The following is a 26,495-nucleotide window of genomic DNA, read 5'->3' as shown; positions in this document are numbered from 1 at the left end:
CTCACTCCGTTGGTGGCTAACCCAGGATCACCTGTCCCAGGGAATGAGCTTCCGCAGACCAGAGTGGGTCTAGTCAGCTGGGGCGCGGTCTGGGACTCCCTGAAATCTCAGGGTCTATGGTCTCGGGAAGAGTCTCTTCTCCCGATAAACATTCTGGAACTGAGAGCGATATTCAATACTCTCAGGGCTTGGCCTCAACTAGCAAAGGCCAGATTCATAAGATTCCAATCAGACAACATGACGACTGTTGCTTACATCAACCATCAGGGGGGAACAAGGAGTTCCCTGGCGATGAGAGAAGTGACCAAAATCATAAAATGGGCGGAGGATCACTCCTGCCACCTATCTGCGATCCACATCCCAGGAGTGGAAAACTGGGAGGCGGATTATCTGAGTCGTCAGACATTCCATCCGGGGGAGTGGGAACTCCACCCGGAGATATTTGCCCAGTTGACTCAATTATGGGGCATTCCAGACATGGATCTGATGGCGTCTCGTCAGAACTTCAAGGTTCCTTGCTACGGGTCCAGATCCAGGGATCCCAAGGCGACTCTAGTGGATGCATTAATAGCGCCTTGGGCCTTCAACCTAGCTTATGTGTTTCCACCGTTTCCTCTCATTCCCAGGCTGGTAGCCAGGATCAAACAGGAGAGGGCCTTGGTGATCTTGATAGCTCCTGCGTTGCCACGCAGGACTTGGTATGCAGACCTGGTGAATATGTCATCGGCTCCACCATGGAAGCTACCTTTGAGACAGGATCTTCTAGTACAGGGTCCATTCGAACATCCAAATCTAGTTTCCCTCCAGCTGACGGCTTGGAAATTGAACGCTTGATTTTATCTAAGCGTGGGTTTTCGGTTTCTGTGATAGATACTCTGGTACAAGCCAGAAAACCTGTAACTAGAAAAATTTACCATAAAATATGGAAAAGATATATCTGTTGGTGTGAATCCAAGGGATTCTCATGGAGTAAGATCAAAATTCCTAGGATCCTTTCCTTTCTCCAAGAAGGTTTGGATAAGGGATTATCAGCGAGTTCTCTAAAGGGACAGATTTCTGCTTTATCTGTCTTGTTACACAAACGACTGGCAGCTGTGCCAGATGTTCAAGATTTTGTTCAGGCTTTGGTCAGGATCAAGCCTGTTTACAGACCTTTGACTCCTCCCTGGAGTCTGAATTTAGTTCTTTCAGTTCTTCAAGGGGTTCCGTTTGAACCTCTACATTCCATAGATATCAAGATGTTATCTTGGAAAGTTGTGTTTTTGGTTGCTATTTCTTCTGCTAGAAGAGTTTCTGAGTTATCTGCTCTGCAGTGTAATCCGCCCTATCTGGTGTTCCATTCAGATAAGGTTGTTTTGCGTACTAAACCTGGTTTCCTTCCAAAGGTTGTTTCCAACAAGAATATTAACCAGGAAATAGTTGTGCCTTCTTTGTGTCCGAATCCAGTTTCAAAGAAGGAACGTTTGTTACACAATTTAGATGTAGTTCGTGCTTTAAAGTTCTATTTAGAAGCAACAAAGGATTTCAGACAAACGTCTTCTCTGTTTGTCATTTATTCTGGCAAGAGGAGAGGTCAAAAAGCTACTGCTACCTCTCTTTCCTTTTGGCTGAAAAGCATCATCCGATTGGCTTACGAGACTGCCGGACGGCAGCCTCCCGAACGCATCACAGCTCACTCTACTAGGGCTGTGGCTTCCTCATGGGCCTTCAAGAACGAGGCTTCTGTTGATCAGATATGTAAGGCAGCGGCTTGGTCTTCCCTGCACACTTTTGCCAAATTCTACAAATTTGATACTTTTGCTTCTTCGGAGGCTATTTTTGGGAGAAAGGTTTTGCAAGCCGTGGTGCCTTCTGTTTAGGTAACCTGATTGGCTCCCTCCCTTCATCCGTGTCCTAAAGCTTTGGTATTGGTTCCCACAAGTTATGGATGACGCCGTGGACAGGACACACCAATGTTGGAGAAAACAGAATTTATGCTTACCTGATAAATTACTTTCTCCAACGGTGTGTCCGGTCCACGGCCCGCCCTGCTTTTTTAATCAGGTTTGATGAATTTCTTTCTTTAACTACAGTCACGACGGCACCCTATGGTTTCTCCTGTTTTTCTCCTGTCCGTCGGTCGAAAGACTGGGGTGGGCGGAGCCTAGGAGGGACTATATGGACAGCTTTTGCTGTGCTCTTTGCCATTTCCTGTTGGGGAAGAGAATATTCCCACAAGTTATGGATGACGACGTGGACCGGACACACCGTTGGAGAAAGTCATTTATCAGGTAAGCATAAATTCTGTTTTCATAGATTTAGATTAAAGGTACAGTATACACCAAATTTCATATAACGGCATGTAATAGACACTATTATAAAGAATAATATGCACAGATATAGTATATATAGTATAAAACCATTACTTAGAAGCTCCCAATTTAGCTCTGTTAAAAAGGTAGCTAGAACACCCACTGCATGTGGGAAAAACAAACCCTCCCCCCCTCCCTCTACATATGAAAAGACTCTTTGCACAAACAGGAGCAAGCTGGATTAGGTATACATCGGTATTCTCCTAAAACTTTGGGGCTTGGTTAGGAGTCTCAAAATCAGAGCAATGTTATTTAAAAATGAGCAAAACTATACATTTAAAGAAAAACAAAAAACTGTATGGGCTATATAAATAGATAATCTACAAAACATTTATGCAAAGACAAATTGAGTGTACAATGTCCCTCTAAAGGGACATACAACCCAATTTTTTTCTTTCATGATTCATATGGAGCATACCATTTTTAAACAACTTTCCAACGTATTCTTGTTATCCTTTGTTAAAAAGCATACATATATGCCTCTTTTCATTGGTTTGCCGGTGTGTTCAGCTACCTCCCAGCAGTGCATTGCTGCTTCTTCAAGAATGGATACCAAGACAATAAATCCAACTGATAATAGAAATAATTTGGAAAGTTGTAATTTGCAAATCTGTTCTATCTGAATCATAAAAGTAAAAAAAAAAATGGTGTTTCATGTCCCTTTAAGGAAGAAAAGGAAGTAAGTTCTGCAGAACCCTATGAGTTGATGCAGCAAAACTTTTCATTGCAAAGTAGTCCTAAAAATATCAGTCATTTTAAATATAATTTCTGTGCATGGCCTATACTCCTACGGTGATTTAAAAATTGTTCACTATAGATCTTCAACACTATTAGAAAGAGAAAGACCTATGACTGTTAGCTAGTCCTATAGAAAGACAGGGAATACAGCACTCTTTTAAATGTCAAATCACTTTGTAATTATTGCATGAGTACAGTTCTAAACTCCTGAACTGAAACAAAATGAGCATAGACAGGTATAATAAAAAACGATATACATCATATTATATAGTAAACTCAAACACACCCAAAGCAGTCATTCAAAATGCAGGCACAACCTCCTATATGCGTTCAGACACTGAAAAACAGCCTAAGTAAAAAATAACTTTAGAACAACCTATATGGCCATAATAAGTTCATATTAGAGACTTAAAGTAATCAGCGCCGATACTCAAAGCAACACCAGAAAATGCGTGCTGTTAGGAAAATGGACAAATTCAATAACATCAAAAATAGGAGCCAGTATAATGGTTATGTGCAGCAGTCTGTCAAATAGTCCTCCAAGTAATTAGCACACTGTGTCAGTAAGCGTTAGTAAGCAAGCAAGCAGATGAGTTAAAGGGACAGTCTAGGTCAAAATAAACTTTCATGATTCAGATAGAGCATGTAATTTTAAACAATTTTCCAATTTACTTTTATCACCAATTTTGCTTTGTTCTCTTGGTATTCTTAGTTGAAAGCTTAACCTAGGAGGTTCATATGCTAATTTCTTAGACCTTGAAGTCCACCTCTTTCAGATTACATTTTAACAGTTTTCCACCACTAGAGGGTGTTAGTTCACATATAGATAACACTGTGCTTGTGCACGTGAAGTAATCTGGGAGCTGGCACTGATTGGCTAGACTGCAAGTCTGTCAAAAGAACTGAAAAAATGGGCAGTTTGCAGAGGCTTAGATACAAGATAATCACAGAGGTTAAAAGTATATTATTATAACTGTGTTGGTTATGCAAAACTGGGAAATGGGTAATAAAGGGATTATCTATCTTTTAAAACAATAAAAATTCTGGTGTAGACTGTCCCTTTAACTTCACAGCAAGCCAGTCCAAAGTGAATCAGCTGTATAAATTTCAAACTTCGTATAAAAACAAATGCAGTTCATACAGTACTGTAATAATAAGGGGGGAACGTTAACTTCAGAGCCCTGATGAAGCCCTTGTCGCAAAGGATCATGGGTGAAACGCGCGTTGGCTGGTTTGTTTGTTTGAAAGCAACTCACCTGGATGCGGTCTTTTGAAATAATATGTCTACAGATTCCAAGTTTGAAAGGAACACACTGAGTGTCATGGGAAAAAGAAAGCGAGCTGCGATACCAAGCACAGCATGACTGCCTCATGAACATCTACGGAACAAGTACACACAGCAACTAAAGTACAAAAGCTAAAGGAACCTGCGGTAAACAGAGATCTGGTAAAAGAGGGATTAAAGGCTTCAGGTAGGATGTAATTGCTCCGTTTTGAAGTAACATATGAAGCCAAGTTGCAAAAGGTAACGTTCCCCACTTGTTATTACAGTACTGTATGAACTGCATTTGTTCTTATACTAAGTTTGAAATTTATACCGCTGATTCACTTTGGACTGGCTTGCTGTGAAGTTAACTCGTCTGCTTGCTTGCTTACTAACGCTTACTGACACAGTGTGCTAATTACTTGGAGGACTATTTGACAGACTGCTGCACATAACCATTATACTGGCTCCTATTTTTGATGTTATTGGATTTGTCTATTTTCCTAAAAGCACGCCTTTTCTGGTGTTGCTTTGAGTATCAGCGCTGATTACTTTGTCTCTAATATGAACTTATTATGGCCATATAGGTTGTTCTAAAGTTATTTTTGACTTAGGCTGTTTTTCAGTGTCTGAACGCATATAGGAGGTTGTGTCTGCATTTTGAATGACTGCTTTGGGTGTGTTTGAGTTTTGTATATAATATGATGTATATCTTTTTATTATACCTGTCTATGCTCATTTTGTTTCAGTTCAGGAGTTTAGAACTGTACTAATGCAATAATTAAAAAGTGTTTTGACATTTAAGAGTGCTGTATTCCCTGTCTTTCTATATGACTATCTAACAGTCATAGGTCTTTCTCTTTCTAATGGTGTTGAAGAAATATTGTTTGTAAGGGTCTGCACCATATAAGGCTATTATGCCTATTGAATCAAAAACACTTCCTATGAAGAATATTTATGTTTAAAAGTAAATTGTTCACTATAGAACATGTTTTCAGCATTGGAGGGTAAGTATTTGAAAGGGAGGACAATTTAACATTACTTTTTGCTTGTTAAAAAGATCGTAAATCTTAGCGTTTTTGAAACATTGGGATTTACAAGTGCTATAAATAAAGATATTAAAAACTTCATGCTAAATGTTCCTGTATTTGCCTGCAGATTATGTTGAGCTGAACGCCTCTGGCCGCCCATGACAAAACGCTATTTTCTCAGTGAGGCAGTGTTTCCACCTGTTAGCCAATAGCATGCTAGCTATCCGGCATAATGCAGATCAGCAAGCATGGTTATTGGCTAAGAGGTGGAAAGGTCAACTCATTGAAAAAATAGCCTTTTGCTTCAGCCGCTGGAAGGTGCTCTGTTCGGCATAAACTGCAGGCAAATAAAGGAACTTTCAGCATGATTTTTTTTTTTTTTTTATGCTTCATGACTGAAAGACCACTTTATTTTTAGCACTGGTAAATCCTAGTGTTTCACAAACGTTAGTATTTACCATCTCTTTAAGCTCCTGCAGTCCAAGGCTGGGGAAATTGCCAAAGCCAGGAAGTGTGTACCCTTAAAGGGACAGTCTAGTCAAAATTAAACTTTCATGATTCAGATAGGGAATGCAATTTTAAACAACTTTCCAATTTACTTCTATTATCTAATTTGCTCAATTCTTTAGATATCCTTTGTTGAAGAAATAGCAATGCACAAGTGTGAGCCAATCACACAAGGCCTCTATGTGCAGCAACCAATCAGCAGCTGCTGAGCATATCTAGATATGCTTTTCAGCATGTGATATCAAGAGAATGAATCAAATTAGATAATAGAAGTAAATTAGAAAGTTGTTTAAAATGACATGCTCTTTCTAAATCACAAAAGAAAAAAATTGGGTTTCATGTCCCTTTAATATATACAGTGGATATATAAAGTCTACACACCCCTGTTAAAATGTCAGGTTTCTGTGATGTAAAAAAATGAGACAAAGATAAATCATTTCAGAACTTTTTCCAACTTTAATGTGACCTATAAACTGTACAACTCAATTGAAAAACAAACTGAAATCTTTAAGGTGGAGGGAAGTAAACAAAATAAAACTAAAATAATGTGGTCTTATAACTGGGGATGTAGCTGTGTTCAGAATTAAGCAATCGCACATCACACACCTGCCATAATTTAAAGTGCTTCTGATTAATCCTGAATAAAGTTCAGCTGTTCTAGTAGGTCTTTCCTGACATTTTCTTAGTCGCGTCCTACACAAAAGCCATGGTCCGCAGAGAGCTTCCAAAGCATTAGAGGGATCTCATTGTTAAAAGAGAAGGGTACAAAAGAATTTCCAAGGCATTAGATATACCATGGAACACAGTGAAGACACTTATCATCAAGTGGAGAACATATGGCACAACAATGACATTACCAAGAACTGGATGTCCCTCCAAAATTGATGAAAAGACGAGAAGAAAACTGGTCTGGGAGGCTACCAAGAGGCCTACAGCAACATTTAAAGGAGCTGCAGGAATATCTGGCAAGTACTGGCTGTGTAGTACATGTGACAACAATCTTCTGTATTCTTCATATGTTTGGGCTTTGGGGTAGACGGCGAGGCGGATGCCTTTTCTTATGAAGAAAAACATCCAAGCCCAGCTAGATTTAGCAAAAACACATCTGAAGTCTCCCAAAAGCACGTGAGAAAAGGTGTTATGGTCTGATGAAACCAAGCTTGAACTTTTTGGCAATAATTCCAAAATGTATGTTTGGCGCAAAAAGAACACTGCATATAACCAAAAGAAAATCATACCCACAGTGAAGCATGGTGGTGGTAGCATCATGCTTTGGGTCTGTTATTCTTCAGCTGGAACTGGGGCCTTATTCAAGGTAGAGGGAATTATGAACAGTTCCAAATACCAGTCAATATTGGCACAAAATCTTCAGGCTTCTGCTAGAAAGCTGAACATGAAGATGAACTTCATCTTTCAGCATGACAACAACCCAAAGCATACATCCAAATCGACAAAGGAATGGCTTCACTAGAAGAAGATTAAAGTTTTGGAATGGCTCAGCCAGAGTCCAGACCTGAATCCAATTAAAAATCTGTGGGGTGATCTGAAGAGGGCTGTGCACAGGAGATGCCCTCGCAATCTGACAGATTTGGAGTGTTTTTGCAAAGAAGAGTGGGCAAATCTTGCCATGTCAAGATGTGCCATGCTGATAGACTCATACCCAAAAAGACTGAGTGCTGTAATAAAATCAAAAGGTGCTTCAACAAAGTATTAGTTTAAGGGTGTGCACACTTATGCAACCATATTATTTTATTTTTACTTCCTTTCACCTATAAGATTTCAGTTTGTTTTTAAATTGAGTTGCATAGTTTGTAAGTCACATTAAAGGTGGAAAAAGTTCTGAAATGATTTATCTTTGTCTCATTTTTTTTACATCACAGAAACCTGCCATTTTAACAGGGGTGTGTAGACTTTTTATATCCACTGTAGCTTCCACTGCAGTTTGTACAATGTCTGGCTTTGAAAAGTTCTTTGCGGCATCTAAGATAAATCTTACTGCCTCCTAAGTGTTTTTTTTTTTAAGTTAGTGTCAACCTATTGTATGTGTGTGTTTTAATTGGATTATATTGTTTGTTTGTTTTTAATTTAGTGCAGATGATCTTATGATTAATATTTTCCATTTTGCTTGTATTGCATAATTTTATATAACACTAAAATGTAATGACCATGATATTCTATTGCAGCATGGAATGACTCCTCTAATGCATGCTGCCTACAAAGGAAAAGTGGATATGTGTGAATTGCTATTGCAACATGGAGCAGATGTAAATTGCAATGAGCATGTGCAGGGCTACACGGCACTCATGTTTGCTGGTCTTTCAGGTAGCTATTCAGTAATATTTCATATTACTTTTTGTCTAGTGTGTAATAGACTGCATTAACTGTGTGCCTTATGTCATATGAATAGTGTCTCATTTCAATTATGTGTAATATTTAGAGTTGCATTTGATCAATTTGATTTTACGGTCACCCAGCTGGAAAAAAAAACAAACAGTTCAACAAAGTTTATGTGTATGTTAAGGGAGAGTCTACTCCAGAATTGTTATTGTTTAAAAAGCTAATCCTTTATTACCCATTACCCATGTTTGCATAACCAACATGGTTATATTAACCCCTTCACTACTGGGAATTTCAGAGAAGAACTTGACCAAAATACCAGAGAATGTTTAGCATTTTTGCTATCACTCAATTTAAACAGAAATTGAGATTTTAGCTTTAGTGTAGAGATTAATCTCCCACCTGACACTTCCTACCCCCTGATCGCTACCTGATCCCTCCCAAACAGCTCTCTTCCCTCCCTCACTCCCCACTGGACACCCCCATTTTAGGTACTGGCAGACAGCCTGCCGATATTTTTCTTCAATTTAAGAAAATAATATAAATATATATTTATTTATTTATACACCCTTACACTCCAACCTTCCTGATCCCTCCCAAACAGCTGTCTAGCCCTCCCCCTCTAACTAGTGACTGTCATCTTAGGTACTGGCAGCTGTCTGCCAGTACCTATAAAATACCTGGGGGGGGGAAATATATATATATATATAAGCAAAATGAGAGTGGGGGGAGCATGGCATGCACGAATAGAGCAACAATAATGAATCCTGAGGTTTAGGATAGAGTGATCAGTCTGGGTGAAGTGATGACCAACAGGTGTACAATATTCGTTTTCCTTGTGGTTCTTGATCGAGTGTCTGTGTAGATTCATTCTGAGATGCAGCTTTAGGCCAGTTTCTCCAATGTAGCAACCTCTGTCACACGCTGTACACTGTATCATGTACACCACATTAACAGATGGGCACAAATAAGATCCTTTAATATTGTATGATGTGTTATTGTGTCTGGCTGTGTTGTTGTCACATATATGTTGACACAGTTTGCAGAAAGATTTGGCACTGCACAATGCAACAAATCTCTCTGCAAACTCTCTCAAATCTCTCTGCAAACTGTGTCAACATATATGACAACAACACAGTCAGATATACCCACAGCCAGATGGACCCCCTTTTGCCTTCAGAACTGCCTTAATTCTTTGTGGCATAGATTCAACAAGTTGTTAGAAACATTCCTCAGAGATTTTAGTCCTTATTGACATGAAAGAATCATGCAATTGCTGCAGAATTGTCGGCTGCATATCCATGATGCGAATGTCCCATTCCATCACATCCGAAAGGTGCTCTATTGGATTGAGATCTGGTAACTGTGGAAGCCAGTGGAGTACAGTGAACTCATTGTCATTTCAAGAAACCAGTTTGAGATGATTTTAGCTTTGTGACATGGTGCATTATCCTGCTGGAAGTAGCCATCAGAAGATGGGTACACTGTAGTCATATAGGGATGGACATGGTCAGCAACAATACTCAGGTAGGCCGTGGCGTTTAAACGATGCTCAATTGGTACTAAGTGACCCAAAGTGTGCCAAGAAAATATCCCCCACACCATTACACCACCACCTTGAACTGTTGATACAAGGCAGGATGGATCCATGCTTTAATGTTGTTTACGCCAAATTCAGATCCTACCATCTGAATGTCGCAGCATATAAACGTAACACAAGGAAAAGCACTCACTGGGTCTTAACAATATACAAACAAGATTTATTCAATCATAATCGTGACGTTTCGGGGCTGGCAACCCCCGTCTTCAAGCTACATTTAATAAAAAAGTGTACTTACCTTACTTCACTTATACCCTCCACCAAACACCCACGCCGCAAAACCGGAAACTCCCCGGCGTCCTGGCAGCTCCACTGTGCAGACTCAGCCTGTAGCCGTGGTTCCCGGAAGCGGCGTTGTCAAAACAATTGATCAACAATATGCACATATCAAATCAACTTATCAACAGTTAGATACCATTGCTATTGCATACACTATATTGAAACTCTCATCATAGTTTATCATCATAGTTTATGCAGTAGCAAGGGTATCTAACTGTTGATACGTTGATTTGATGATATGTGCATATTGTTGAGCAATTGTCCATTATACAATGTATAGTTGTAATCATCTCTGATGTCTCCTACACAGTTTTGACAACGCTGCTTCCGGTAACCACGGCCACAGGCTGAGCCTGTGCAGTGGTGTGGCCAGGACATCTGGGAGTTTACTGTTTTGCTGCATGGGTGTTTGGTAGAGGGTATAAGTGAAGTAAGGTATGTATACATTTTTATTATATGTAGTCTGAAGACGGGGTTGACCGCCCCGAAACGTCACTATTATGATTGAATATATCTTGTTTGTATATTGTTAAGACCCGGTGAGTGCTTTTCCTTGTGCTACGTTGGATTGCCCCTTTTGAATGCACCCTGGGCAGTCGAATGTATTTGGAGTGAGTGCAGAGCCCTCAAGAACTGATTCATTATCTCTATCTCTTATCATCATCTCTCTTTCCGGACTTGTCCATAATCAAAGTTATATATATATATATATATATATTTATATATTTATTCTGTAACAATCCCACTGACCAATATAGGAGTATACTGAAAGATATATCAATATGATTACACAAGCGGTAGAAGAGAATCTTATTCCAGAATATCCAGTAACACCGAAATACCACTACTTCCAAAGGTTCACAAAGACCTTACGAACCCCCCAGGTCGCCCAATCGCAGGAATTGAATCATTGAATGAGCCATTGTCGAAACTTATGGATAATTTCCTTCAACCCTTAGTAAAAAAAACTTCCTAGTTATATACAGGACACAACATCTTTGCTATTAGAGCTTAAACAAATTAAATGGAAACAAACCTATCGTTTTTTGTATCTGATGTCTCGTCACTGTACACTTCCATTCAACATGCGAAAGGGCTTGAAGCTATTGAGTATTTTTTAGAAAGATATAGTAACTATGAAAACAACACAAAACAATTCATATTGAGATCTATTGATTATCTTCTAACACACAACTTCTTTATATTCGATGGGGGCTTCTATCTCTAGAGACGTGGGACTGCTATGGGGGAGAAATTCGCCCCCTGCTATGCCAACCTTTTTATGGGTTGGTGGGAGCAGTCTCACGTCTATGGAAATGGGAGTCCCTATTGTGACATTATCCTATATGCACGTTATATAGATTTGTTTTTCATTTTGGACTGTAGTGAAACAAAAACTGAATAATTTTGTACCTATTTGAATGGGAACAATAGTAGTATTTGGCTTCCTAGGAAAACAAAATCAGAACCAGATTAATTTTTTAGATATTGTAATATCAGCCAATATAGAAGAACATATCATTGAGAATGATCTTTTCAGAAAACCCACAGCAGGGAATACCATCTTAGAATTCAGTTCTAGTCACCCTCGACATACACTCCAGGGTATTCCCAAGGGACAATTTATATGTGCAAAACAAAATTGTTCCAATCAAGCCAATTTTTTAAAACAGGTAAATAGTATGACACAACGTTTAAAGGAAAGAGGATATAGTGATAACATTCTCAATAAAGCTAAAATGGAAGTTGACCAAATCCCCAGAGGACAACTTTTAAGTTACAAAACAAGAAACAATAGGGGAATCAAACAAAAAACAAAATTCATTAGACATGTAGCACACAATATGGGGAGATATGCAATATAATCAGAGAGAGCATCTCCATTCTAGTTGCAGGTCCTATAATTAAGAAAATAACACAAAATGGTTGTGAGTTTCTCGAGAAAGGGTAAAACAATAGGCAATCTTGTATATCCCTCAGATCTCCCAAAAGAGATAAAGACTTGCTGGTTAAAACAACAAAAAACATTTGTAAAACGTGTGATCATGTAGTGGAAGGCAAAAGCTGTAGTTCTACTACTACTACTACTACTACTACTACTACTACTACAACTACTACTTCTACAAAACGCACACATGAGATAAAATTTTCATATAAACTGTAACACAACTCATGTAATATACCTCCTTACTTGTAGGGGGTGTTCAAAACAGTATGTAGGGAGAACTAAGAGGTCCCTAAATGACAGGGTGCTACAGCACCTTAGATCTATTGAGGACAAGGACTCAACTACACCGATAGCCAAACATTTCAGGGAATTTCACAATTCTAACGCTAATCTCTTGAAAGTTCAGGGAATCGATCATGTCCCCAGTTGGAGAAGGGGGGTGGGGTAATAGGGAGAATAAATTGAACCTCAGAGAGGTCTTCTGGATATTTACTCTCAATACATCAATCCCAGATGGTCTAAACTTTAGGAGAGACATTGACCTTTATGTATAAGGATATATGTACTCACATAGTTGTGAGTTAGTTTCTGAGGTGGCTATAAAACATACAAGGGTAACATTAATGTACTTAGGACTTGAGTTAGACCTTAGCAATTTATATCTTCAAATTAAGGGTGGAAATATTACCTTATAGGAACATTAACATTACTAAGTAAATATTATTTGACTAACCTCTTTGTTTAGTTTCTATTGAACATTTGCATTGTAACATTGCAGCCTTGATACATATATGGTAAGACAGAGGGTATATAGAAGTAACATGTACTATATCTTTAAGAATTCTAGTGTATAAAAGGACGGAAATAGCCAGTGCTCCACTATGCAGTGAACAAGTGCAGTGTGCACGAAACATGTCTGCTGAGGAGCACGGCTATACACTGTATACCCTTTACAACGTTATATGTTTTTAACATTGTTTGGAATAAAGGATTTTCTACGCTTTTACACTTTTGCCTGAAGACTAGTGCTTTGGATGTTATTGTATGTATGTGTGATTGGCTGCTGTGTTGTTTGTTTTTTTTTTTTTTTTTTCTTCTTCTTGCAGCTTTAAAGCGGCTCTAACTGTTCACAGAGCACTTACTCTGGTGAGCTGGAATTTTTTTGAGCTAAAATATCTTCTTTTTTACATAGAGATGTTCATGTGATATGTCAGCTTGTTGCAGTTATCAGGTGATTTAGCATATGAGTATTATGTCCCTTCAAAATACTTTTTACCTCTGTGATTGCCTTGTATCTATTCCTCTGCAGACTGCCCCATTATTTCAGTTCTTTTGACAGACTTGCATTTTAGCCAATCAGTGCTGACTCATAGGTATTCTAATGGGAGTGAGCACAATGTTATCTTTATGGCACACATGAACTAGTGCTGTCTTCCAGTGAAATAATTGAAAATCAGTGGCTGTCTTCAAGGGCTTATAAATTAGCATATGAGCCTACCAAGGTTTAGCTTTCAACAAAGGATACCAAAAGAACAAAGCAAATTTGATGATAAAAGTAAATTGGAAAGTTATTTAAATGGACAGTCAATTTAAAAAAGTTATTGTTTAAAAAGATAGATAATCCCTTTATTACCCATTCCCCTGTTTTGCACAGAAAATATGGTTACATTAATACACGTTTTACCTCTTTGGTTACCTTCTATTGAATCCTCTTCTGACAGTCCCCTGATCACATGACTTTTTATTTATTATCTATTAACTTGCATTTAAGCCAATTAGTGCTGTGTTGTGCACAGCCCATGGGCATGAGCACAATGTTATCTATATGACTCACATGAACTAGTACTCCGCTGTTGTGAAAAGCTAATAAAAAAAAAAAGAAGCATGTGATAAGAGACTGTCTTTAGTGGCTTAGAATCAGGCATAAAGGTTATAAAGTATATTATTTTAACAATGTTAGTTGTGCAATGGGTAGTAAAGGCATTATCTATCTTTTCAAACAATAACAATTTTTGTGTTGACTTTCGGTTTAAAATTGCATGCCCTGTTTGTATCATGAAAGTTTCATTTTGACTAGACTGTCCCTTCAAAGCAAACAAAGAATAGCTTCACAGTATCAAAATTGCAAAACTGTTGGTAACACTGTGTCCAACTCTAGGGGGCGCAATAGTACAATGGTGTGGTGTTAAAAATACTAACAGCTATAAACACATAGGAATATATAAACAAATGTAAAACAACACATGTGGTATCAAAGATTTTATCTGAGTCCATATAGAAGGATGCAAGACAGTTCAAATGTCCGGATAGACTTTGATTATGGTAGGTGTAATCCCAGGTGGTGAAATCCTCAGTGTGTGGTCTCGGCTGCTCCTCTCGAAAGTATAAAATGAATCCAGGCATCTGTGAAAAAAATCACAAAAAGAGGGTGCCTCCTAGTGTGGTACAGTGGTTGTAACAGATAACAGGTGTGTCTTGTGTTATAATAATACTCACAAGTGGCACAGGCATCTGTGATTTTTTTCACAGATGCCTGACAGTATCAAAATTGATGCTGTCTTGTCCATGCCCATGGTGTTGGTGTGCATACTCATCATGGTGGAATATGGAGCTCGGAGATGCCAGTGTTGCAAAATGAATCAAACCAATCGCATCTTTAGAAAACTTCACCTAGATTACGAATTTTGCGTTAGAGGCTGTGCGGTGCTAACGAGCAGTTTTCCCTCACCGCTCACTTCCTTGCAGCGCTGGTATTACTGGTTTTTACAAACCCGTCGTTAAAAGACAAGAAAATTTTGCTCATTACCGCACTCCAATACCAGAGCTGCTTAAGTCAGCGGTGAGCTGGTCGTACGTGCTCGTGCACGATTTCCCCATAGGAATCAACGGGGATTGCCGGCTGAGAAAAAGTCTAACTCCTGCAAAAAAGCAGCATAAAACTCAGTAACGCAGCCCCATCGATTCCTATGGGGAAATAAAAGTTATGTCTACACCTAACACCCTAATATGAACACTGAGTCTAAATACCCCTAATCTGCCGCCCCCGAAATCGCCGACACCTGCATTATATTTATTAACCCCTAATCTGCCGCTCCGGACACCCCCGCCACCTACATTATAGTTATGAACCCCTAATCTGCTGCCCCCAACATCACCGCCACCTACATTATATTTATTAACCCCTAATCTGCTGCCCCCAATGTCCCCGCAACCTACCTACACTTTTTAACCCCTAATCTGCCGCCCCAACTTCGCCGCCACTAGAATAAACATATTAACCCCTAAACCGCCGCACTCCCTCCTCGCAAACATTTAGTTAAATATTATTAACCCCTAATCTGCCGGCCCTAACATCGCCGCCACCTACCTACATTTATTAACCCCTAATCTGCTGCCCCCAACGTCGCCGCCGCCACTATATTAAAGTTATTAACCCCTAAACCTAAGTCTAACCCTAACACCCCCTAACTTAAATATAATTTAAATAAATCTAAATAAATATTCCTATCATTAACTAAATTATTCCTATTTAAAACTAAATACTTACCTATAAAATAAACCCTTAGCTAGCTACAATATAACTAATAGTTACATTGTAGCTATCTTAGTTTTTTTTTATTTTACAGGCAAGTTTGTATTTATTTTAACTAGGTAGAATAGTTATTAAATAGTTATTAACTGTAAAATAAAACCTAACCTAAGTTACACTAACACCTAACAATACAATATAATTAAAGGGACAGTCTAGGCAAAAATAAACTTTCATGATTCAGATAGAGCATGTAATTTTAAACAATTTTCCAATTTACTTTTATCACCAATTTTGCTTTGTTCTCTTGGTATTCTTAGTTGAAAGCTTAACCTAGGAGGCTCATATGCTAATTTCTTAGACCTTGAAGCCCACCTCTTTCAGATTGCATTTTAACAGTTTTTCACCACTAGAGGGTGTTAGTTCACGTATTTCATATAGATAACACTGTGCTCGTGCACGAGAAGTTATCTGGGAGCAGGCACTGATTGGCTAGACTGCAAGTCTGTCAAAAGAACTGAAAAAAGGGGCAGTTTGCAGAGGCTTAGATACAAGATAATCACAGAGGTTAAAAGTATATTATTATAACTGTGTTGGTTATGTAAAACTGGGAAATGGGTAATAAAGGGATTATCTATCTTTTAAAACAATAAAAATTCTGGTGTAGACTGTCCCTTTAAATAAATTAACTAAATTAAATACAATTACCTAAATTAAATTAAATTAGCTAAAGTACAACCCCCCCCACTAAATTACAGAAAATTATAAACAAATTACAGATATTTAAACTAATTACATCCAATCTAATAGCTCTATTAAAATAAAAAAAGCCCCCCAAAATAAAAAAAACTGATTGAATCAGCCAATAGGATTTTTTTCTACCTTAATTCCGATTGGCTGATAGAATTCTATCAGCCAATCGGAATCTAAGGGACACCATCTTGGATGACGTCACTTAAAGGTACCTTCATTCAGTAAGAAGACTCTGGATGAAGAGAATGCTCTGCGTCGGATGTCTTGAAGATGGACCACTCCGCGCCGGATGGATGAAGATAGAAGATGCCGTCTGGATGAAGATAGAAGATGCTGTCTGGATGAAGACTTCTGCCCGTCTGGAGGACCACTTCGCCCGGCTTGGATGAAGACGTCTCCCGGTAAGTCGATCTTCAGGGGGTTAGTTAGGTTTTTTTTTTTAAGGGTGTATTGGGTGGGTTTTATTTTTAGGTTAGGGTTTGGGCAGCAAAAGAGCTAACTGCCCTTTTAAGGGCAATGCCCATCCAAATGCCCTTTTCAGGGCAATGGGGAGCTTAGGTTTTTTTTAGATAGTATTTTATTTGGAGGGTTTGTTGTGTGGGTGGTGGGTTTTACTGTTGGGGGGTTGTTTGTATTTTTTTTTTTACAGGTAAAATTGGTGATTACTTTGGGGCAGTGCCCCGCAAAAGGCCCTTTTAAGGGCTATTGGTAGTTTAGTTTAGGCTAGGGTTTTTTTTATATTTTGGGGGGGCTTTTTTTATTTTAATAGGTCTATTAGATTAGGTGTAATTAGTTTAAATATCTGTAATTTGTTTATTATTTTCTGTAATTTAGTGTTTTGTTTTTTATGTACTTTAGCTAATTTAATTTAGGTAATTGTATTTAATTTAGTTAATTTATTTAATTATGTTGTAGTGTTAGTGTAACTTAGGTTAGGCTTTATTTTACAGATAAATTTGTCTTTATTTTAACTAGGTAGTTATTAAATAGTTAATGATAGGAATATTTATTTAGATTTATTTAAATTATATTTAAGTTAGTGGGTGTTAGGTTTATGGTTAGACTTAGGTTTAGGGGTTAATAACTTTAATATAGTGGCAGCGAGGTTGGGGGTGGCAGATTAGGGGTTAATAAATGTAGGTAGGTGGCGGCGATGTTAGGGTCGGCAGATTAGGGGTTAATAATATTTAACTAATGTTTGCGAGGCGGGAGTGCGGCGGTTTAGGGGTTAATATGTTTATTATAGTGGCGGTGGTGTCCGGAGCTGCAGATTAGCGGTTAATAATTATAATGTAGTGTCGGCAATGTCGGGGGTGGCAGATTAGGGGTTAATAAATAGTATGTAGGTGTCGGCAATGTTGGGGGCAGCAGATTAGGGGTTCATAAATATAATGTAGGTGGCGGCGGTGTCCGGAGCGGCAGATTAGGGTTACAGGGTTAGGGTTATTATAGTGTTTGCAATGTGGGAGGGCCTCGGTTTAGGGGTTAATAGGTAGTTTATGGGTGTTAGTGTACTTTTTAGCACTTTAGTTCTGAGTTTTATGTTACAGCGTTGTACCATAAAACTCTTAACTACTGACTTTTAAATGCGTTAGGACTCTTGACAGGGTAGGGTGTACCGCTCACTTTTTGGCCTCCCAGGACAGACTCGTAATACCGGCGCTATGGACGTCCCATAGAAAAAAGACTTTACGAAATTTACGTAAGTCGTTTTGCGGTAAGGCCAAAGAAGTGTGCGGTGACCCTAAACCTTCAAGACTCGTAATACGAGCAGGCGTAAAAAAGCAGCGTTGGGGAAAAAAAGCAGCGTTAAGAGGTCCTAACGCATAACTCGTAATCTAGCCGCTTGTTTGTTGCAACTGAATATGTTTTGTTTAATTCACACACTATTAAAGGGACATAAACACAACATTTTAAACAACTTTCCTATGAATTTCTGTAATCAAATTTTCTTTGTTTTCTCGTTTTCCTATATTTAAAAGCAGGAAGTTAAGTTTAGGAGTGTGCATGTGTCTGCAGTACAATAAATGTATGTCTATTGAACACACAAATGATTGCCCACTCACCTGGGGTCACAAAAACTATGACACGTTCTTAGTTCTACTTTTTCCCAGGCCACAAAAATTAGTTTAGTTGGCCATCCTTAAATAGACTTCACTGTTTATTTAAATACCAAGGGTTAGATTACAAGTAGATTGCAAAATATTGCTTCTGCAAAAGCTATATTTGCACTCCACTTAGTAATACCAGTGCACCTCCTACACCCGCCAACTTTAACCCCATAAAACGGCTTTGTGCAGTGTTTTTAAATAAATGTAAAGATGCTACATTTTCTTTATATAAATGCACATTATACTTACATTTGGGGACATTCGTAAAATTAAGATCTGATCTCTGGTATTTTTAAGGAGCTTGTTTTAGGAATAATATTGTTTTATTTTAATATACAGGTAACAAAGAAATTACTTGGTTGCTGTTAGAAGCAGGAGCTGATACAGATGTGGTTAACTCCGTGGGAAGAACAGCAGCACAAATGGCTGCCTTTGTAGGTAAAATCTTTTAATATATAGTTGCAGATAGTGTTTTTACTACAGACCGTGCTTTGCATATTGTTACAGAAGCCAGATTCTCAGTAATTCTAAATTTAAATATGGCGATATATTCTGCAGCAGGAGATTAGCATTCCATAAACCGCCAAGTTATATTTGCTAAACAACAAAAAATAAACCAGGAACATGTGGGGAGAGGTGTATGAAAAGCTAAATGACAGTAAGAGCCAAAACACCTTACTTTAAAGGAACATGAAACATAAAATTTTTATTCCATGATTCAGATAGAGCATATTGTTTTAAACAACTGTCCAATTTACGTATACAAAAATTTTGCTTCATTCTCTTGGTATCCTTTATTAAAGAAACAGCAATGCACTTCTGTGAGCTAGCTGAACACATTGGGAAGCCAATGATAACCGATATCTATGTGCAGGCACCAAATAGCAACTAGTTCCCAGCTCCTGAGTATACCTAGGTAAGCTTTTCAACTAATGATACCAAGATAAAAAAGCAAATTAGATAATAGAAGTAAATTGGAAAATTGTTTAAAATTGTAGGCTCTCTGAATTATGAAATAAATTTGTAGACAAAAACTTTATTAAGGACACGAAATCCAAAAAATTAAGGCATACATAATGGGTGAAAATTGTTTTGTGCGTAATGGTAACGGTCTGTTTATCTGTAAGGATTCCTAAGTTATTTCATACTTTCTTTGCACTAGTTTTGTGTGTTTCCTAGTTATGACTGTTCTTTAGATTGGCACTTTAAACAGCAGTAGAAACTAGTAGTACAGTACTTAGTGAAATATGTATTCTAAAGAATATTAAGTAATTATAATAACATAAATATTGCTTCTATGTGTTTGCATAAACTACGTAAAAAAAACTAAATAAATGAAATTAAATGAATCTATTTTCTAGTTGGATGTAATTTTATATTTTATAATCTACCAACATGCTCTTTAGATATTTTTTGTACTTTTTCTCTTTTAGGTCAGCATGATTGTGTAACTGTAATTAACAATTTTTTCGCCCGGGAAAGATTGGATTATTATACAAAACCTCAAGGACTAAGTAAGGAACCAAAATTGCCAGCAAAATTAGCTGGTCCACTGCATAAAATTATTACAACAACAAACATGCATCCTTTGAAGGTGAGAGAGCTTATTTTTCTCTTTCGTGAATTTCTTTATCAAGCCTCAAAAGCCTCAGCAATTAATTGTTTGTTTTTGTTTTTTACAACCTCAATTTTAATATTAGTTTCTAGTGCATAATGGGGAATATTTTTAAAGGGATATGAAACCACAGCATTTTCTTTTTCTGATTCAGACAATTTTAAAAAGTTTCCAATATTACCTCTGTTTTCAAATTTGCTTCACTCTTTGTTGAAGAGATACCTAGGTAGGTGTATGCAGCACTATATGGCAGGAAATAATGCTGCCATCTAGTTATCTTGCTAATGTATAACATTCTTGCAAAACTGCTGTCATCTAATCCTCCAGACTGTAGGTATATACCAGGTTATAAATATAATTTATTTATTTTTATTCTTTAAAATAAACTCCAATTAAAATGTATATACGAAACAATTGAAATTAATACTTATTCCTAAATTCTTATATTAGTTAAATTTATATACATACTGAATTATATTTGTTGAAACTAGATTATGAATCAATTATACACGCTTATTCCGTTACACTAATCTTTACAAATCAAACCATAATATATATCTAAAATTAACCTTACTTACAATTAATCACATTAAAATATCACAATAAAATACCAGAATCTTTTATAATTAGCCAATAACTCTAATTCAATGCCCAATATGGATTACAAATTTACTCTGCTTAATTTACAACAATCACAGATTTAACCACAATAACCAATTTATATGAAATTTCACAATAATAAGCCTGACTTAGAGATATGAAATACAAAAGACCTTTAGCAAATAAAATTATTTAGTACTAATATGACTAGCTCTAAACTCCACAGGACTATGAATATAACTTAAAAAACCAAATATGCTCTTTAAATTACCAGCTTCAATTAAACTGTAGCAACAATGAATGTATTTGCTTTAAAATAATATAAAAATTAGCACCATATAAATTACCACCTAAGCCAATATGAAATTTTAAGCTTTTCAGATAAATCCAGTTCACCTCATATGAGAAGTATTTGCAATTATGGAAAAAGGTTAGCCCAGTTCCGCTTATGACTGTGTTCCAAAAGGCAGCAAGGTTATCCAGTCAAAATTTAGCAGCAAAATACACTTTTTCTCCTATGCATCAGGCTTTTATCAATTGATACAGCCCACCTCTATTCTAATCATTGGTGAATAATTGGATATGCTCCACCGAGCTTGTCCCTTATTGGCCCTAGGATCTGAACATTCAATTGGCTTATTGGGAAATGTATATGTTTTAACACTCAGTTCGTTTGGCTGTCATACCAGTTTTAGTCCACTAGGGGGCAGCAGACAACCAGAAATGCAGTTTCATTTTCAACACTGCTAACAGCTTACTATATCTTTTAATTGTATATTTAATATACTCATTATTTCCTTATATTAATAAACTTATCTGGTCAACATATATGTCCCATCTAATATAACTTAGCATGTATTTATAGAGACTAAACATGAGCATATCTCTAGTTATATTTTAAAAAGCATTTAAAAATCACATTTTCCATGAAAGGATTTAAAAGGACCACAATACCTTCAGCATGGATCTAACTAATATCTCAGTTATCATCTTTATATCACATACATACCTTGAGATTAGTAATTAGTTGTAATTTCATATAGCCATATTTATATTGGATTATTATCCCACATTAATATAAATATTGCATATATGTATATGTCTTGCTGAGTGTATAAAAACATATGATATAATTTACAGCACCAATTACATATGCACTTATTAGATGCCTTTAAAGTTGTATTTTTATGAGGGACTAGTAGTATAAATCAATAAAATATGTTTTATCTGACTTATTTTGTACATCAGTTCATTTGATATACTGGTGTGTATGTATCTATATCTATATATCTATCTCTTTCCGGACTCGTCCATAATCAAAATCACCAGTGTATATATATATATATATATATATATATATATATATATATATATATATATATATATATATATATATATATATATATATATATATATATATATATATATATATATATATATATATATATATATATAATTTCCTAGTCACCGTCTCGTTGTGTTATTATGTGTCTGAAAAATATAAAGAAACAGATGTTATTACTCTGAGACTCTAGAACACATTTCAAATTCACCAATGTAGCCATTCAATACAGCAGACATCTATCCAATACAGGACGCTCTTCAGATCTATCTACTGTATTTACATTTGCCATACTAAGGTATAAATTAAGGATTTTAAAAATGTGTAATATAGGTTATTTAAAATCCCAAACTGTTTTCACCTGCCTGTGAGTGAATTTTGGCATATGTTCCTTTTTTATTCAGTCTTCAAAGAGAATCCAGTGAACCATTGTGTAAATTGCTATCTTCCTGAACTTCAAAGGCTGGGTTTCAAAGAGTCATTGCAGACAGTGCGACTGTGATCTCCACATGGGGTCATTACCTATCTGGACTTTTAATATACATTTTGGGCAGGAAACTCCATATGTGGGCGTTCTTTTGAAGAAATCTGCCTTCACCAATTGAGACAAATGTTTTCCTTTTGTCCTTAACTTGTCTTAAGCAGCAGTGAGGGGACAGGGGCTATAGTGAGACCAATTCATATCAAATTAGATATTGGCTAAAATGAAATATTAAATTATGTGATATATCTTTAGTTTATTTAATGTTACTTCACAGGTACCCTGACAAGACTATGCTCCTGTGCATACACCCTTGCTTTTCAACAAAAGATACAAAGAGAATGAAGAAAATTGATAAATTAAGTAAATTAGAAAATTGTTTAAAACTGCATGTTCTATCTGAATCATGAAAGAAAAAAAAAATGTTTCTTGTCCCTTTTTAAATGCAGTGTGTATATCCGCAGTGAAGCATATAATTGCAAAGTAAACTTAACATTCAAAGTATTTAGTATTCCATTTTTTTTTTTTTTATTAAAATATCAAGTTCAGGAACATACCCCCTTGGAAAACATATTTAGTATGTTTTATTCTAGTTTTATAACCAGTTTGGAAAAGATGAACAGTATGTCAGTATCTGCATTGAACAACTAATTGTTGTGTATAATCTTACAGGGTTCAAAATCTCGCAAGATCTACTCCAGTATTTTTGAGGGCAGTGGAAAAAACATACTTTTTAGTGTTAAATTATGAAAAAAAGCAAATAAATAAAATAATGCAATACAGGGGCGTGTCCGGGCAGTCGCCATGTTAGTTCACAATACTGAAGGTAGCCTAAAAGATCTTTACAAACTGCCGAATAACTTTGGATAAATGAAACATCCAGCGCTGATATTTACTTCTCTTACACTGAGAAGATATCCTGTTTCCAGAGATATCTGCATTGATAATTGTGCTTGTGGTAGCAGTCTGGACCGCTGAAGGCAAGAGTGGCTTTTTTTCAAGAAAGGCCTTCAGCAACCCCCACATCCCTTTGTTAGCTGGAAAGACAGTGAGTGTGTGTATGTTGCTGTATACAATATAGCGTTTTTGTAAAGATACTGTTTCTCATTTACAGTGAGATCTATTACTGTTATTTGTTAAAGGTAAGGGTCTGTGTTTCACCTGTAATGTTAGCTGTAATTCTATTTTAATCTCTTTAAGGTATGCTAAGAATATCTAAAATATATCTGCAGAAGTCTTCTAATTGGAAACTGATTTGCATACTGGTCTTTTTGATAGATCATCAGAGCTAATATCTGCCTCAAGCTCCTGATATTTATCTCGCTAGTGACATCTTATCATCTAAGCCTGTTTGCATTTAATGTATCAATGTGGGACATGATAGAAATTCTATGCTGTAATACAATAAAATATTGCTCTTTATTAAACTGCTATATAGAAGGCATTCCACTTGCTTATACTCAACAGCATGCAGAGTATGGTTTTTTTTCAAGGACAAGTAGTGGAAGGCTTTGCTGAAGGTTTGTCATATATGGAGCTATTTCTACTTTCACTGTGTATTGGTACCTGTAACAATTTTCCACTTGGGTATGGTTCCAAAATCAATCTTAAAGCATCCTGTATGTTTTGACAGCATGTTCTTTTAGGATTGTAGTTTTAGTCCCAAAGACAAGTAAAATTATTGATGTTGTCAATAAATGCTGCACTTTTCTGACATTATGATGAGCCTGTAGAACTATGTCTCTAATATTTGTTACAATATATTGTGTAACGAGAGGGTTGGATATGAATGCAATATATGCTCATACAATGAGTGATAGTTTGCCCTCATGTTTACTCATCTCTTTTGTTTGCACTAGAATTTATATCTTTTACTAACTGAGTGCTTCCATGTTAATTTCTTTGTTACGAGAGGCTCAACAGTGGCACAATCTCTTTCTAATTTGAGGTCCAAGTAAAAGCCATATGGTAAGGTCCAATAGTGGCATCAGCAAGATTCAGGAGGGCTGCATCACAATGAGGTAGTTGCTGTTTCTTGAATAACATAATTTTCTGTTATGTAACTTACATTAAAGGAACATAAAAACCCACCAACGATAGAGCATAAAGTTTTAACTGACCATTTTACCTATATATTCAAATTTGCTTCATTCTATTGGTATAATTTGTTGAAGGATCAGCGATGTACTGCTGAAAGCTATCTGAACACCTCTGGTGAGACAATGAAAACAGGTTTATAGCTGCTCCTGACCCCAACCTATATATGCTTTTCAACAAATGATACCAAGAGAATGAAGCAAATTTGGTAATAGAAGTAAATTGGAAAGTTGTTTAAAATTGCATTCTCGGTCTGAACCATAAAGAAAAAAAATGTGGGTTTCATGTCTATTTAAAGGTGTACTATTCACTTATTTATGCTTCCCTGATAAATTAATTTATTTCACGGAGTCCACAATCCATTACTCATGGGAATTACTCTTCCCTGCCACTAGGAGGAGGCAAAGCTTTCCAAACCCCAAGAGCTCTATAAATCCCCTCCAACCTCACTGTTAAATCAGTCTGATGTATAACCAAGCAACACAAGTGGGAAAAGAAATCAGAAGAAAATTATTAGAGCAGGAAAAAAAAAACATGCACAAAAATAAACCAACCACAAAAAAACAGGGTGGGGTCTCGTTGACTCTCTTCACCATGAAAGAAAGGAATTTTTCAGGTAAGCATACATTTGTGTTATTTCATACAGGTGGTTAAAGTCCATGATCCATTACGTCCGGGAACTAATACCCAATCTGGGGAGTCCACGAGTATTGAGAAATAAGGGTGGGATAAAAAGGAAAAAAAAATTTCATTGGAAAAAAAAATCCACAACCCAAATATAACCCAATGAATAAACAGGGTAATATGCAATTAAAAAGACCAACACGTGAAATCAAAATTATCCTGAGACAACTGCCTGAGAGACTGCCAAAAGCTGCCTTTTAGAAGAGGCAAAAAACATAAAAATTATAGAATTTAGTAAAAGTATACAAAAAAGACCAAGACGCTACCTAGCACTATTGTGAAAACGATCTGGTAGAATGAGCAGAGATTCATCCAGGTGGAGGCTGTCCCACCTCCAATTAAGCTTTATTGACTAAAAGTTACACCTAGAAGCCAAAGGGCAGAAGCTTTCTGACCCTTCCTGGAACCAGAAAAGTGAACAAACAAACTAGAAATTTGTTTGAAATCCTTATAATACGTCAAGGCTCTTGCAACATCCAAGTTATGAAAAGCCTCTCTGAAGATATAAAGAAGGGACAACAATTTCCTGACTTGTATATCCGAAGACACAACTTTAGGAGAAAAGTCAAATATAGTCTACAAAACTGCCTTATTGTGATGTAAAATAAGATAAGGAGAATCACATAAAAGAGCAGACAACTCAGACTCCTCTAGCACAAGAGAAAATAAAACAAAACGTTCCAAAAAAAAGAAATTGGCTTAAGAACAGGTTAAATTCTAGCCAAAACTTGAACAAAACTTTGAATGTCAAAAAGATTAACAATCTTTTAGTGGAATAAAACTGAAAGAGCAGAAAACCTTTCAAATAGCTGGCAAATAAACCCTTCTCTAAAACATACTGCAAAACCCAAGTAATTCTAAAAGAATGCCAGGAAAAAAAACAATCAATACACCAGAAAATGAAGGACTTCCAGACCTAATGATAGATCTTCCTAGTCACAGGCTTGCAGGCCTAAATCAAAGTCTCAACAACAGATAAACCTCTCTGCTTGAGAACTAACCATTCAATCACCATGCCATTAAGCTTAGATAATCAAGATCCTGATGGAGAGATTCATGGAAACTGAATCAATCTGTCTCTTGTCTGAGAAAATAGAGAACTATTTGGAAAATTTATTTTCCAACCATATAGATAATGAAACAACAGTCTGTAAGTGAGAGATTCTGATAAATGAAGAAACAAAACAGAACCAAGATATCCACCAGGTAAGGAAACACCACAATACCC

The 26,495-nt window shown here is 36.7% G+C and overlaps 1 protein-coding gene across 2 annotated transcripts in view; it reads left to right on the top strand.

Annotated features, from left to right (window-relative positions):
* The window catches only part of ANKMY2 (ankyrin repeat and MYND domain containing 2), a 188,091-nt gene that overhangs the window by 14,193 nt on the left and 147,403 nt on the right, over positions 1-26,495 (top strand). For both annotated transcript variants that reach the window (XM_053714121.1, XM_053714120.1), the window contains exons 3-5: positions 8,075-8,213; positions 18,788-18,886; positions 19,882-20,042. In XM_053714121.1, the coding sequence (XP_053570096.1) occupies positions 8,075-8,213; positions 18,788-18,886; positions 19,882-20,042 (399 nt within the window). The remainder of the gene's footprint in view (positions 1-8,074; positions 8,214-18,787; positions 18,887-19,881; positions 20,043-26,495) is intronic.

This window comes from Bombina bombina, chromosome 5 (assembly GCF_027579735.1).
Source record: "Bombina bombina isolate aBomBom1 chromosome 5, aBomBom1.pri, whole genome shotgun sequence".
Taxonomy (NCBI): domain Eukaryota; kingdom Metazoa; phylum Chordata; class Amphibia; order Anura; family Bombinatoridae; genus Bombina; species Bombina bombina.
The sequence above is the reverse complement of the archived record's forward strand: the minus strand, read 5'-3'. Positions and strand labels throughout refer to the sequence as shown.